General features: G+C 43.6%; 1 protein-coding gene across 1 annotated transcript; it reads right to left on the bottom strand.

Moving 5' to 3' along the window:
• Window positions 1-2,096: 2,096 nt before the first annotated feature.
• LOC143019725 (small integral membrane protein 8-like) lies at window positions 2,097-9,722 on the bottom strand. Its single transcript, XM_076175693.1, has 4 exons — window positions 9,703-9,722; window positions 8,918-9,065; window positions 8,450-8,557; window positions 2,097-2,742 (listed from the first exon to the last, which is right to left on the bottom strand). The coding sequence occupies exons 1-4, from the start codon at window positions 9,720-9,722 to the stop codon at window positions 2,587-2,589; spliced, it is 432 nt and encodes a 143-aa protein (XP_076031808.1). The 3' UTR covers window positions 2,097-2,586.
• Window positions 9,723-16,658: the final 6,936 nt, after the last annotated feature.

Raw genomic sequence — 16,658 nt, 5'->3', positions numbered from 1 at the left:
ACTTCTCCCAATTGGGTTACCACCTCAGCTATAGGTCGAGGGCCACCAGGGCTCTTGCGGATCGCACTTAGATACTGCTCAGACTATAAGTACGGGCGCACACAGGCGGAAATGAGAGGGGAAAATGACACAAAGACAAACAAATTTGGCTGGTCGCCACAACCTCACCCTTGGGTCCAGGTTGCCCACGTCTACCTCGCTGTGCCCTGTGAACCACTCTCTCCCTCTGGAGTAAGTTTGGGCCATATCGGAGACATGACGGTTTTTGGCCAAATCCGTGGGTTAACCCCTTTGGTAATTTCGAGGGTCATTTTGGCCACTTGTCCCAATTGGGTCACCACTTCAGCTACAGGTCGAGGGCCACCAGGTCTCTTGCGGATTGCACTTAGATACTGCTGAGGCTAAAAGTATGGGCGCCAAGAGGCGGAAATAAGAGGGGAAAATGACACAAAGACAAACAAATTTGCCTGGTCGCCACAACCTCGCCCTTGGGTCCAGGTTCCCAATACAGGTGTTAGAGGGATGGCAAGTAGCGCGACGGAAGAAAAACCCCCGTTAAAACGCGGAGGAAGGCATGACCGCACCTCTCCCCAAGTTTAAGCTTCGGAACCCTGAAGCCTTCCCATGCCCCTACCAGGCAATTGTATCGCTGGAAAGGGACAACCCGGGGCTGAAGATCACGCTCGGCGCTAACCTAAAGGGTGAGTACATACTCACCCACAGGGAGTTGGCAATGGAAATGGAAGCCCACATGGGACCCAGGGCAGGCTGCAGGCTAGTTCGTCTTGACCCCACCGAGAAGCACACCCTGTGGCTCAGAGGTATCTTCTTGACTTTCCACTGGAGGCAATCATGGCCCACCCCCGCGTGGTAACCGCTGAACGTCTGCAGGCCAGGTCAGACAAGACAGGAGCAGGTGGTCCTTTAGGGCATAGCACCGGCAAAACTCGACCTAGGGGCCTGGGGTAGGTATCCCTTATGTCCATTCACCAGAGAACCTGTGCGGTGCTTCAAATGTCAGTGCTTCGGACACCTACAGATATGCTGACCACACAACAGCAGGTGTGGCGTCTGCACCTTGCACCACACGACCGAAGACTGCATTCAATGCCACAGAGCCAAAGAAACCACCACTGCAAGACGCCCAAACTGTGGCAAAGGGCACCACGCGTGGAACCTGTCATGTCCCGAACGGATCAAGCGCCTATCCTCCAGGAAAGAAGCACACCAGCAGCACCCACCCCTTAGCCATCGCTTCGTTCCCGCACCACCGCCCACCTGACATGCATGGCAAAAGTCGGACAGCACCCCAACAGCCAACCCTGTCCAGGTAACGAGACCCCTGACACCACAGCAGCTTCCAGGACAATCACAAGGGAATACGAAACAGTCGGCCAAACAATACAAGACAGACGAGAACGCCAAATGCGCCAACCAGCACTCCCACCCCCCAACGCATCACCAGCTGTGGTCCTGCAGCCAGCATTGCCCCAGACAGCCAGGAAAACTCCGTGCCTCAAGCCAGCAACACCACCTGGGAACCAGCTTGACCTCCTGTGCAGGCTCATTAACTACCTTGTCAGGGTCATCAGTAGGCTCCTGCACAATCCAGACACAGCCCCCACAAACAATGCTGGCCTGCATGCCTTATTCCTGATGGAGACAATGGGCACCCAGCTGGAAGACCAGCCCACACCTACCACCAACCCATCCCCCGACAGCTGTCACACAGTGAATATTCACATTCATGATCGAGCCAAGTAGTGATGCAAACACCCTGAATATCCTTCAATGGGACGTGCAGGGGCTAAGGAGCAAGAGGCACAAAATCCAGCAGGCAATTATCCAAGATAATATCAAACACAAAAAATAAACCCAATGAAATCACAGCTGCCAATTTTTCTTGGCATCTAATGAAAATTTTCCAACCACACCATCAACTGCCACAGCAGGTACCTATTGGTCATAATTGTTTTATTTATATATATATATATATATATATATATATATATATATATATATATATATATATATATATATATATATATATATATATACATGCACCAAAAGACCCTTTCTTCCCCACAAGGGAGGTTTATAGAAAGGAAATGTGTATATTGAAGGGAATTATTATGTATATATTTCCCTCTTACTCACTGGTGGGTACAGTTCTTACCTTTCTCACCAGACGCCAGGTAGTTGATTTCAACTACTGTCAGTCGTCAGCCTCATCATCAGACGCCTCCACTCATCTCCATCCTCATAAATTTGTTCATTTACTTATTCCAACGTTAAATTTCTTCCTTCTAAGTTCTTTTTCACACACTCCATCCACCTTTTCCTGGGTCTTCCAACTGACCTCCTTCCTCTAGGCTGCAATTCCAAATACTTCCTTGGATATCTACTTTCCTCCATTCTTTTCATATGACCAAACCATCTCAAGTTGTTTCTTTCTATGATTCCAACATGTAACTCATTTACCAAAAACTTGTATGTTTAATAAAACATGAGAGATACAATATAAATAGTTTTTGTATAAAAACTGTACAACGCATGTTTCAACAATAACTTAACAATACTGAAAAATTAATCCCATTTGGATTTTTTAGTCATTAACTCTTCCGTTCCATCTTCTGCTATTGCTACGTACACCTTCTTTTCCCGATGTTGTGACTTCATGTAAGCTAGGTAAGCTGCACTGCCAAGGATGCCAATCACACCAAATGTCATAATAACAGCATTCTGGAAAAGAAAGAAAAGTAAATGTAATAGGTAATACATCTAGTCTTGTCTTAATTTTATAGAAATTCAACCCAGTATCATAAAGCAGACAACTGAGTACTATAAATGTCAAAATATAATACTTAAAAAATTATGATCAAAAACAGGTTTTTCAAGTCTTTGGATCATAATTACATTTTCATAGCTGTAGAAGTACAAAGGGGTAAATGGCTCATGGACAAATATAACTACAATAAACCCACCCATATCCAAACTAACTGGACTAAAGTGTGTTCAGATTTGTGTATTTTTTAGAAAAGTAAGGTCAACTTATCCCCCTCCACCCTGTCACCATTCTGCTACTCCAGTGCTAAATTTTTCTTTCTGAAATCATGTAATAATAAATGAAGTTCAGATACTGGCAGTTCTAATATGAAAGTGATTATGAATGTAAATGAACGTAAATGAAAATTATACAGGCTAAAACTCTAGAATGCCCAAAGAAATTGTAGGAAACCACAACTTCATACATATATACATATACCAAGGCTTTTTCCCCCTTACAAGGGAGGTAGCCAAAAAGGAAAAGGCATCAAATCATTCCCACCCATTCCATACCTGAATACACTCCACACCCCTCCACCTTCCCTCTTATCTTAGCACCTCCTGGATGACGGGTCATCCCTACACCTTGTCAACTGCCCTGGGTCAGAGGCAGTGTCGCAAGACACAGCACATCCACAGCAAGGCCACTTCATACATACAAGCAGGAATAAAGTGCTACTAAAAATCCAAACCTATTAATATACCAAGACTTCTTCCCCTTTATAAGAGAGAGGGCCTGAAACCCAAACCTCAAAGTATTTCAAGAAAAGAAAAACCAGCCATGATCATTGGTTCATAACTCATCGAAGAGATCTAGTAGACCTGTCCTAAGTGAGACAGTAGAGCAGTGTAGTATAAAATGCTCTGCATATGATGGTTACATTCAGGTCATTTGATATCTGTTATCTGCCCAATTCTAGTCTATCTTAGGAATGATCTCTCTGCTGGGTAATATATTAAGGGGGTCTGGTAAAGTACAGCGGCATCTCAGGATTCAAATGCCATCAGAAGTTGAACAACTTGGAATCTGTACAATCGCTCCTTCATGTGATCTCCTCTTAGCATCCATTCCCAAATGTCCATTTCTCATTACACTTTATAATCCACCAAGGCATTTACTTGGTTCTCTCAATCTACATTCTACCTCCATCTCCACTCCTCCCTTTACTACCACATTCACCAAGTATCTAAAGCTTTCCACTTCCTTATCACTCACTTCCAATTTGCTGCCATCCTCTCTCCTAGTCCATCACATTACTTTTACCTATATTTATTTTCAATTTCCTTCTTTTCCACACCTTCCCAAACTCTGTCACTATCTTCCTTAATCCCTCCTCTGATCCTACTACAGTGCCTGTTTATCATCCATTCACACCTATCTCTTAACCTCTCCTTTCCCTACTAAACAGACATTCCCCTTTCATCCAAGGACACCTTCACCCCATCCTTTTCCCAGTCTTCCCTTCATGTTAACTCTATCTAGCTCTGCTTTCCACACATTTTATATATATAGATATTTTTTTGCTAATCTTTCTTCGCCCATTCTTTCCTACAGCAGTGTACTATGTTCAGGTTACCATCCATCTCTACAACAATACCATCACAGAATAGGCCAAGCCACAAAAGCAAATTACCCCAGACATAACCATTACACAAAAGACACTGAACATGTTAGCTATACCCACACAACACTTCTTCCTTGAGTAACTTATGGGCCATTCTGGTGGATATTGCCGGTTACCCGAGACCTGTGTCTCCTGCAAGAGAGATCTGGAGCAACAGATCAGCTGATACAGAAAAGGACCCATACTAGGTGAGTTCTGATTTTTATTCTCCAATTATTATACTTCGTTTTCAACTCGTGTGTGGTTCCAAATTGTCTTCTATCATCTAGGCCAGGGGTGGGGAACCTTTTTGTGCATGAAGGCCACCTTACAAGTCATCGTCCCATATAGAAGCCGCACTGAACAAATTATTATTATTTTCTAGATTGTTTTATCCCTTTTTATAATAAATAATATACTTTTTAAATAATAAATAATATGATTTTTTAGATAATAGGTATATCAAATTCCGCAGAAGGCCGCACTTGATGGCCCGGAAGGCCGCAGGTTCCCCACCTCTGATCTAAGCTATTCCAGTTTATGCATACATATACATACATATACCAAGGCTTTTTTCCCCCTTACAAGGGAGGTAGCCAAAAAGGACAAGGCACAAAAACATTCCCACCCATTCCATCCCCGAAAACACTCCACACCCCTCCACCCTCCCTCCCATCTTAGCACCTCCTAGATGACGGGTCATCCCTGCACCCTGTCCACTGCCCTGGGTCAGAAGCAGTGTCGCAGGACACAGCACATCCACAGCAAGGCCGCTTCATTAAATCGGCGACCCCCCCCTCTCCGTCCCCCCATATAAAGGAGAGGACGGGGAGAAAACCCTTCAGGCTGCGTCAAAAAATTTTGCTCACACACACACAATACCTCACCCCCCAATCCCCTGTCCAATCCACCTCATGCATCACAACATTTTCCATATACAACCATTCTCCATTCACCCCTGTCTTCTGTCCTCTCCCGTCCTTCCTCAACAGACATTCCCCTCTTCCCCAAAGCCCCCTTCACCCCATCCATCCATCTCATCCTAGGACGTCCCCTCATGTTCACTCCTCCACATCTGCCTTCCATACCTCCTTTACTAGTCTTTCTTCACTCATTCTTTCCATGTGTCCAAACCATCCTAATACTCTTTCATCCACCCTATCTCCCAGCTCCCTTTCCACCCCTGTTCTCCTCCTCACTTCCTCATTTCTCACTCTATCCAGCCTAGTAACCCCCATCATACTTCTCAGACACTTCATCTCAAACACATTCAAGTTCCTTCTCTCTTCCTCTCTTATGTTCTATGTTTCTGCTCCATACAGTGCTGTTGGCACAATCACTCCTTCATACAGTCTCCTCTTAGCATCCATTCCCAGATTCCTATTCCTCATTACACTTTTTAAACCACCAAGGCATTTACTCGCTTCTCTCAATCCACATTCTACCTCCACCTTCACTCCACCCTTTCCTGCTACATTTGCACCCAAATATCTAAAACTCTTCACTTCCTCCAGTTGCTCTCCTTTAATGCTCACTTCCATATTACTGCCACTTTCACCCCTTGTACATCTCATCACCTTACTTTTACCCACATTTATCTTCAGCTTTCCTCTATCACACACTCTCCCAAACTCTGTCACCAGCTTCCTCAATCCCTCCTCCGATCCTGCCACAAGCGCAGTGTCGTCCGCAAACAAAAGCTGGTTCACCTCCCACTTTTCTCCAATTTCCTTAACCATCTCCAATCCCTGACCCACTACCCTTGCATTCACCTCTCGCACCACCCCATCCATGTATAAGTTGAACAGCCAGGGTGACATAACGCATCCCTGACGAAGTCCCACCTTTACCTCAAACCACTCACTCTCTCCATTTCTAATCCTGACACAAGCTCTACTACTCTCATAAAAACTCTTGACAGCTCCCAGAAGCTTTCCTCCTATCCCATATATCCGCATAACCTCCCACAGTGCCTTTCTGTCTACCCTGTCGTAAGCCTTCTCCAGATCCATAAGGCCTAGAAAACATCCTTCCCCTTACCTATAGCTTTCTCACATATCTGTCTTACCACAAAAGTCTGAGTACACAACCTCTACCTGTCCTCAACCCACACTGTTCCTCACCAATTACTCCCTCTGTTCCTCTCCTAATCCTCTCAATCAAGATCCTCCCATAAGCCTTCCCAACTACACTTAACAGGCTAATCCCTTTGAAACTACTACATTCACACTTGTCACTTGTCCCCCTTTCCCTTGTAAAGTGGAACTATACACGCACTCCTCCAGTCCTCTGGCACTCTACCTTCTCTCCAGCAAACATTTAATAACCTCACCAACCAGTCCACCATCACTATACCTCCTTTTTTAAGACATTCTGCATGGCATCCATCCAGACCAGGTGCCTTACCTGCTTTCATCATCTTAACTGCTGCCTTCACTTCATCCTTCCTTATTTCTCCTCCATTTTTCTCTCACTCATCACTCTCATTTTCTTACCATTTCCCACTGTAGCTATCTTTCTCTCCCTATCCTCCTTCACATTAAGCAACTCCCTAAAATATTCTGCACATCTTCCCCTTACTGCCTTCTCCTCCAGTATCATCTCTCCATCTGCACCTTTTACCTTTTCTTCTCTACTTGATTCACCTCCTCTTCCTCTCTTAATTTCTTTCCACAATATCTTTTTATTACTTTCAAAATTTTCTGTCATACTCTTACCCCATTTTACATCTGCTCTCCTCTTTGCCTCCTTTACCTTTTTTTTTTTTACTTCTCTTTTCTTTTCCCTGTACATCTCATATGACTCCCTCGTCCTACTTTGCAACCAATCTGTGAAAGCTCATTTCATCTCTTCTACAACCTTCTTCATTTCCTCATCCCACCATTCACTACCCTTCCTTCTATTTCCTCCTGACCTTCTTGTTCCACACACCATCCTTGCACACTTTGTGACTCCCTCCTTGAACCATCCCCATTCCTCCTCCACACCTACCTCTACTCTATCCTTCACTCCCTCCCACTCTTCCTTCAGCTTCCTCTTGTACTCCTTTTCCTTTTCCTCTTCATTTAGAGAGTTCACTCTAAGCACCTCCCTACCTTTTGTCCCTTTCCTCTTCCTCCATCTGTCCTCCACGCTCAACTTACCTTCCACCAGAAAATGATCTGATATTCCCCCACCCTCTCCCCTTAGCACATGTACATCCCTAACTCTTCCTATCATAATCCTATTTACCACTACATAGTCCATTAAAGCTCTATCTACCACCTTTCCCTCCACCACCCTCTCCCATGTGTACTTATGCTTGACTTTCTTCCGAAACACTGTATTTGCTATCATCAACTCTCTTTCTAGACACATTTCCACCATCAACTCTCCACTACGATTCTTTCCTGGAACTCCACATTTCCCAACCACTCCATCAATTGGCTCCTTTTCCTACCTTAGCATTAAGGTTTCCCAGTACTATTACATTTACACTTCTCCCTAAACCCTCTATGCACTCATTCAAATCTATCCAAAAGGCCTCCCTTTCTTCTACATTCTTCTCACTGCCAGGCCCATATACAGTTTATGCACCTGTACAAAATATTTTATGCACCTGTACAAAAAAAAATGCCTTTTTCCACATCTTTGAGATATGTTGTTGACCACACTTCACCCCATTATTATACAACACATTAAGGAAAACTGCACTGTACACAATTATACACAACAAGAACACAACATACACTCTATACGGGATTTATGGAAAAATCCCATTCCAGCTATGGCATCCCTTGAGATGGGAATGCTCAGCAAGACAGTCTTGTGAATGACAACAACAACAATACCCTAAAGTATGTAGTTCCATCATTTGGCAAAGACTATTGATGTAGGGAGGAGAATTGTCTCAGTTTCATTTTCCCCTATGGTGTATGAATAATATCCTCAATGTTTTTAAGATAAGCTAATTTCCCCACACACATTATATGGGGTTAAAATTTGTAACTTCAAAGAAAAACATGCTTATTATGACTTACCGGCTTAGCATACAACTCAAAATTGACAACTTTGAAAACATTAGTTGTTCTAATGGATCTGATACCATCTCCTCTGTTGCGCCTTTCCCTGGATTTGCTGACTCTGTGCTTTTATCTGATATTGGTCTTCAAAGAAAAATCTGAAACAAAATATCATAAAGTTATACCAAAGAAAAAAATATTTTTTCTAATTAATGTAATCTTGAAAAATACAATGACGTGATAATACTATATTTTTGTATATTGCAGCTACTTCAATACTAAGACACTAAGTGCTTAACAGATCCTTCCTTGTTTTGTACATAGAAGATTTAATCATCTTAAAGGTTTTACATAAGTATAATAAGGTGCTACAATAAGATGCCTTCAAATGGCAGCATAACCATCCAGATGACAGAGAACTGCTGAAGTGAACAACATCCAAATGAGGACACATCACCACCTGGATACAAGGCATCACCACATCACCATCTCTACAAAAGGTAACCAAAGCTGTTCCCAGGGATCCGTGCCACCTGCAGGGGAGGCAGAGCTTCTTGTAACTGTTTGGACCCAAATTCCCTTCATGCTGGGAGTTAGGGGTTGTCCCATGGCATAGATGCCAATACACTTAGACCTAGGGGAAACATTAAGGGCAGTCAAGAGTTTTTAAGGGCAGTATTAGGATTAGGAATGGAGAGCCCTATCAACCCCCTCTCCATCCACCACCCTTTCCCATGTATACTTATGCTTGGCTCTCTTCTTAACCCTATTGCATATATGTGTGGTGGTGCACAGTAGGGTTAATGAACTATGTAGTGGTATCAAAAGGAAGGATTGAAAGAGTTATGTGTTCATATTTTCAGGGGAAAAAATGGGGGCGGGGCAGATAATTTTTAGAAGTTGAGAGCAGAGAAAAGTAGAGCAGGAGGAAAAGGGTAGGAGTTAGAGAAGCTGAGAGTTAATAAACTGAATGAGAAGTAAAAGGAGAAAGAATACCATGAGGAACTTAAAGAAGTGTGAGGTGGTGAAGGATATAGGGGAAGTAGGAGTAGAAGAATGAGCAGTGTGCACAGATGGTATGTGGGACAAGGAGGACAGGTGGGAACAGAAGAGTAGTGAATGGTAGGATGATGAGGTAGCAATGGTGGAGAAGTGATCACATATGGACTGGTTGCAAGATAGAACAATGGAAGCACATAAGAGGAAAATAAAAATGGAGCGGAAACACAAAATATGGACAAACACAGACAAATTTAGACTCATCCCCATACCCGTACAGGGACGTAGGCATGAGCCCGTCATCATCAACAAGGCTGCTTGCAGTCACCAGTAATAACTATTTCAGGTAGGGGTGTTGGTAAATTGTTAATTTTTTCACTAACAATTCCACACAATTCAGCAAAGTCATGATCCTTAGTATCAGTGGGGTGATATATTACTATCAGTGTCACATTCTCGCACTACCACAACTGCACACCCGCGAAACTTTCCCATCATGGCACTGGCACCATCAAAACAGAGGCCACGGCTGTTGCCCATGTTGAGGCCAACACTCTTTACTGTGCTAAGCAGGAGGCGAGCCAGGCCTTCCCCAGTCAGATCCTTGGCGTGAACAAAGCCAAGGAAGTCCTCCCTTAGCTGGCCTCCGCTGAAGTGGCGGACGCAAATGGTGGCCTGTTCTTTCCCTGAAACGTCGGTCATCTCGTCCATCATGATGGCGAAGACTCCAGAAACTGATGATACCACCTTCTCTTGCATCAATCGCCCTGCAAACAAGGATATTTAACCCCAGGATCTGGCAAAACATCAGAAAGTACTAAAATCGATTAAATGACATCCTTACAATGATTCATGGAAGAACAAATTTGGGAGGGGCTTCAGCCCCCTGGATCCGCGCCTGCTGTGATGCATGAGGTGGAATGGGCGGGGGGGATGGGGGGTGAAGTAGTATATGTGAAAAAAAAATGACGCAGCCCGAAGGGATTTCTCCCCGTCTTCTCCTTTTATGCAGGGGGGGGGGCGGAGAGGGGGGATCGCCGATTTAATGAAGCAGCCTTGCTGTGGATGTGTAGTGTCTTGCGACACTGCTTACTGACCCAGGGCAGTGGACAAAGTGCAGGGATGACCCGTCATCCAGGAGGTGCTGAGATAAGAGGGAGGGTGGAGGGGTGTGGAGTGTATTTAGGGATGGAATGGGTGGGAATGATTTTATGCCTTTTCCTTTTTGGCTACCTCCCTTGTAAGGGGGAAAAAGCCTTGGTATATGTATGTATGTTCCGAGAAAGAGACGCTTTGCGTACCTCTTTTTCTCGTTGCGTACAATGTTTACTGTTTACAAATTACTTAGCAGTCGGCAGACTCGGCACTGAATTCAAGGACATGATAATTAGAAGGTGGAGATGGCAGTGACCGTCCGATTAACATCATTAAGTAAAAGACTGATTGCACTGTCCCTCAGGCAGTCCACCACGTTGACAAGTAAGTAATATTTGTTATGTGGTCATTTTATGTCATTACTGAACTACATATACCGTAATAATGTTACAAAAGTAGGTCTCTTTCAAAAGTAATTGTGAAAGGTAACACATGTAACAACTCAAATTACAAATATGATGTACAAATTAGTCTGAAAAGCTTGATTAGTCTAAACACACATTTTATATTTCTGTAATAAGCAGTCGGTGGACTTCAGTCAATAGATGAATAATTATCGGTAAAATTTTACTTTCGACCATTGTAGGAATATAGCAATACAAAATTAAATAGTAATTTTGTAAATTAAAATGTATGAACGAAATATGCAATTTTGTGTGCGGAAATGAAAATAAAAAAGTTGCTAAAACAGATTTCTTAAGTAACGAAGTCGTGTACGACGAATGGTACGCCATGTTTGTTATGGTAGATGCCGACGTCGGAGAAATGAAAGGACGATAAATTTGTCTAAACTAACCTAACCTAACCTAACCTGTGTTTAATAAATCATTACCTGCAAATTAGATATCATCCGGCTGGTCCTCGTCGTCGTCGTCGTGAGAGACGTTGGCGGGCTTTTCAACCACTCTCAGCTTTTGTATGGCTATATTCCTCCAATGGACGAAAGTAAATTTTTACCGGTTAGGTTAGGTTAGTTTAGTTTATTTAGTTGACAAATTTATCGTCCTTTCATTTCTCCGACGTCGGAATCTACCATAACAAACATGGCGTACCATTCGTAGTACACGACTTCGTTACTTAAGAATCTGTTTTAGCAACTTTTTTTTATTTTCATTTCCGCACACAAAATTGCATATTACGTTCATACATTTTAATTTACAAAAACTAAAAAGATGATCATGATACGTATATTCTATAAGAGAAACTTGTAAATTTCGTATGCGAGGTAGTGGGTGCGAGTATTACCACCCCAAACTGTGTTATGAATCTCTGAAGGAGGGACCGTGTAGTAGGGTCTACAGTCATGGTGACTGTGACTCAGGACGAAATGAACATGACTTTTCCTATTCAACTGAAGCTAATCTAGAGGCATGGTGGTCGAGAATTGTACCATGTTAAAATTATTTTCGACGGTCACTGTGACTCACGACGAAATGAACATAACTTTTCCTGTTCAACTTAAGGTAATCTACAGTCATGGTGACTGTGACTCAGGACGAAATGAACATGACTTTTACTATTCAACTGAAGCTAATCTACAGTCATGGTGGTCTAGAATTTTACCATATTAAAATTATTTTCGACGCTCACTGTGACTCAGGACGAAATGAACATGACTTTTCCTATTCAACTTAAGCTAATCTACAGTCATAGTGGTCGAGAATTTTACCATGTTAAAATCATTTTCGACGCTCACTGTGACACAGGACAAAATGAACATGACTTTTCCCTTTTCAACTTAAGCTAATCTACAGTCATGGTAGTCGAGAATTTTACCATGGTAAAATTATTTTCGACGCTCACTGTGACTCAGGACGAAATGAACATGACTTTTCCTATTCAACTTAAACTAATCTACTGTTATGGTGGTCGAGAATTTTACCATGTTAAAATTATTTTCGACTCTCCCTGTGACTCAGGACTAAATGAACATGACTTTTCCTATTCAACTTAAGCTAATCTACAGTCATGGTGGTCGAGAATTTTACCATGGTAAAATTATTTTCGACTCTCACTGTGACTTAGGACGAAATGAACATGACTTTTCCAATTCAACTTAAGCTAATCTACAGTCATGATGGTCGAGAATTTTACCATGTTAAAATTATTTTCGACGCTCTCTGTGACTCAGAACGAAATGAACATGACTTTTCCTATTCAACTTAAGCTAATCTACAGTCATTGTGATCAAGAATTTTACCATGTTAAAATTATTTTCGATGGTTACTGTGATTCAGGACGAAATGAACATGACTTTTCCTATTCAATTTAAGCTAATCTACAGTCATGGTAGTCGAGAATTTTACCATGTTAAAATTATTTTCGACGGTCACTGTGACTCACGACGAAATGAAAATGATTTTTCCTATTAAACTTAAGCTAATCTACAGTCATGGTGGTCGAGAATTTTACCATGTTAAAATTATTTTCGACGCTGACTGTGACTCAGGACAAAATGAACATGACTTTTCCCTTTTCAACTTAAGCTAATATACAGTCATGGTGTTCGAGAATTTTACCATGTTAAAATCATTTTCGACGCTCATTGTGACTCAGGACGAAATGAACATGACTTTTCCTATTCAACTAAAGCTAATCTACTTTCAAAGTTTTCGAGAATTTTTTCATGTTAAAATTATTTCCGACGCTCACTATGACTGACGATGAAATGAACGTGACTTTTCCTATTCAACTTAAGCTAACCTACAGTCATGGTGGTCGAGAATTTTACCATGTTAAAATTTATTTCGACGCTCACTGTGATTCATTACGAAATCAACATGACTTTTCCAATTCAAGTTAAGCTAATCTACAGTCATGGTGACTGTGACTGAGGACGAAATAAACATGACTTTTCCAATGCAACATAAGATTATCTACAGTCATGGTGACTGTGACTCAGGACGAAATGAACATGGTTTTTCCAATTCAACTTAAGCTAATCTACAGTCATGGTGGTCAAGAATTGTACCATGTTAAAATTATTTTCGACGCTCACTGTGACTCACGACGAAATGAACATGACTTTTCCTATTCAACTGAAGCTAATCTATAGTCATGGTGGTCGAGAATTTTACCATGTTAAAATTATTTTCGACGCTCACTGTGACTCAGGACGAAATGAAAATGAGTTTTCCTATTCAACTTAAGCTAATCCACAGTCACGGTGGTCGAGAATTTTACCATGTTAAAATTAATTTCGACGCTCACTGTGAATCACGACGAAATGAACATGATTTTTCCTATTAGACTTAAGCTAATCTACAGTCATGGTGGTCGAGAATTTTACCATGTTAAAATTATTTTTGACGCTCACTGTGACTCAGGACGAAATGAACATGACTTTTCCTATTCAACTTAAGCTAATCTACAGTTATAGCGGTCGAGAATTTTACCACGTTAAAATTGCCTCAACAGCTCACTGTGACTCAGGACGAAATGAACATAATTTTTCCTATTCAACTTAAGCGAATCTACAGTTATGGTGGTCGAAAATTTTACAATTTGACACGACTCAGGCCAACGGTATGTGTGCCAGAGGCCAAAAGGTGATTACTTCGGTGAAAAGGCCCAATTTGGAGGGACGCCACTGCCACGCCCTTCGACTCAGGCTGCTCATGCTTACCCTATGCACTTTGACCGACTCTCTCCCAGTGGGGCAAGTTTGGACCAAATCGGTCACCTTCGAATTTGCGGCTAAATTCATGGGGGTCCTTTGAGATTTTTTTGTATTTTGGGTCATTTTGGTCACCTGCTCCGATTTACCCGCCATCTCACCCACAGGTCGAGGGCGACTAGGGCTGCCGTGGAGTCCAATTTGACACCACTCAGGCCAACGGTATGGGTGCCAGAGGCCAAAAGGTGATTACTGGGTGAAAAGGCCCAAATTTGGAGGGGTGCCACTGCCACGCCCTTGGACTCAGGCTGCTCATGCTTACCTTGCTGTGCACTTTGACCGACTCTCTCCCTGTGGGGCAAGTTTGGACCAAATCGGTCACCTTCGAATTTGCGGCTAAATTCATGGGGTCCTTTGAGATTTTTTGGATTTTGGGTCATTTTGGTCACTTGCTCCGATTTACCCGCCATCTCACCCATAGGTCGAGGGCGGCTAGGGCTGCCGTGGAGTCCAATTTGACACGACTCAGGCCAACGGTATGGGTGCCAGAGGCCAAAAGGTAATTACTGGATGAAAAGGCCCAAATTTGGAGGGGTGCCACTGCCACGCCCTTAGACTCAGGCTGTTTATGGTTTCCTTGCTGTGCACTTTGACCGACTCTCTCCCTGTGGGGCAGGTTTGGACCAAATCGGTCACCTTCGAATTTTTTGTATTTTGGGTCATTTTGGTCACTTGCTCCGATTTAACCGCCATCTCACCCACAGGTTGAGGGAGTCCAATTTGACACCACTCAGGCCAACGGTATGGGTGCCAGAGGCCAAAACTTGATTACTGGGTGAAAAGGCCCAAATTTGGAGGGGTGCCACTGCCACGCCCTTGGACTCAGGCTGCTCATGTTTACCTTGCTGTGCACTTTGACAGACTCACCCCCTGTGGGGCAAGTTTAGACCAAATCAGTCACATTCGAATTTTCGGCTAAAAATTCATGAGATTTTTTTAGATTTTGGGTCATTTTGGTCACTTGCTCCGATTTACCCGCCATCTCACCCACAGGTCGAGGGCGGCTAGGGCTGCCGTGGAGTCCAAGTTGACACCACTCAGGCCAACGGTATGGTTGCCAGAGGCCAAAAGGTGATTACTGGGTGAAAAGGCCCAAATTTGGAGGGGTGCCACTGCCACGCCCTTGGACTCAGGCTACTCATGTTTACCTTGCTGTGTAATTTGACCGACTCTCTCCCTGTCGGGAAAGTTTGGACCAAATCGGTCACCTTCGAATTTTCGGATAAATTAATCCTTTGAGATTTTTTGGATTTTGGGTCATTTTTGTCACCTGGTCCGATTTACCCGCTATCTCACCCACAGGTCGAAGGCGGCTAGGGCTGCCGTGGAGTCCAAGTTGACACCACTCAGGCCAACGGTATGGGTGCCACAGGCCAAAAGGTGATTACTGGGTGAAAAGGCCCAAATTTGGAGGGGTGCCACTGCCACGCCCTTGAACTCAAGCTGCTCATGCTTACCTTGCTGCGCACTTTGACAGACTCTCTCCCTGTGGGGCAAGTTTGGACTAAATCGGTGACATTTGAGATTTTTTGGATTTTGGGTTATTTTGGTCAACTGCTCCGATTTACCCGCCATCTCACCCACAGGTTGAGTGTGGCCAGGGTTGCCATGGAGTTCAATTTGACACCACTTAGGCCGACGGTATGGGTGCCAGAGGCTCAAAAGACAATACTGGGTTAAAAGGCACGCCACGTCCTTGGGCTCAGGCTGCTCATGTCTACCTTGCTGTGCACTGTGTCTGACTCTCTCCCTGTGGGGCAGGTTTGGATCAAAACGGTCACCTTCGGATTTTCGGCATTTTTTTTTGGATTTTGGGTTATTTTGGTGACCTGCACCCGCGATCTCACCCACAGGTTGATTGCGGCCAGGGTTGCCGTGGAGTTCAATTTGACACCATTTAAGCCGACGGTATGGGTGCCAGAGGCCAAAAATTGAATACTGGGTGAAAAGGTCCAAGTTTGGAGGGTTGCTACCGCCACGTCCTTGGGCTCAGGCTTGTCATGTCTACCTTGCTGTGCACTGTGTCCGACTCTCTCCCTGTGGGGTAAGTTTGGATCAAATTGGTTACCTTCGGATTTTCGGCAAAATTCATGGGGTTACTCCTTTGAGATTTTTTGGATTTTGGTTTATTTTGGTCACCTGCTCCCATTTACCCGCCATCTCACCCACAGGTTGAGTGCGGCTAGGGTTGCCGTGGAGTTCAATTTGACACCATTTAGGCAGACTGTATGGGTGCCAGAGGCCCAAAATTCAATATTGGGTTAAAAGGCCCAAATTTGGAGGGGTGCCACTGCCACGCCCTTGGACTCAGGCTGCTCATGTTTACCTTGCTGTACACTATGACCGACTCTCTCCCTGTGGGGCAGGTTTGGATCAAATCGGTCACCTTCGGATTTT

The sequence above is a fragment of the Oratosquilla oratoria genome, chromosome 38 (assembly GCF_046742065.1).
Source record: "Oratosquilla oratoria isolate Oo_2021 chromosome 38, ASM4674206v1, whole genome shotgun sequence".
NCBI lineage: Eukaryota > Metazoa > Arthropoda > Malacostraca > Stomatopoda > Squillidae > Oratosquilla > Oratosquilla oratoria.
Note: the sequence above shows the minus strand (reverse complement) of the source record. Positions and strands in the feature narration are given on the sequence as shown.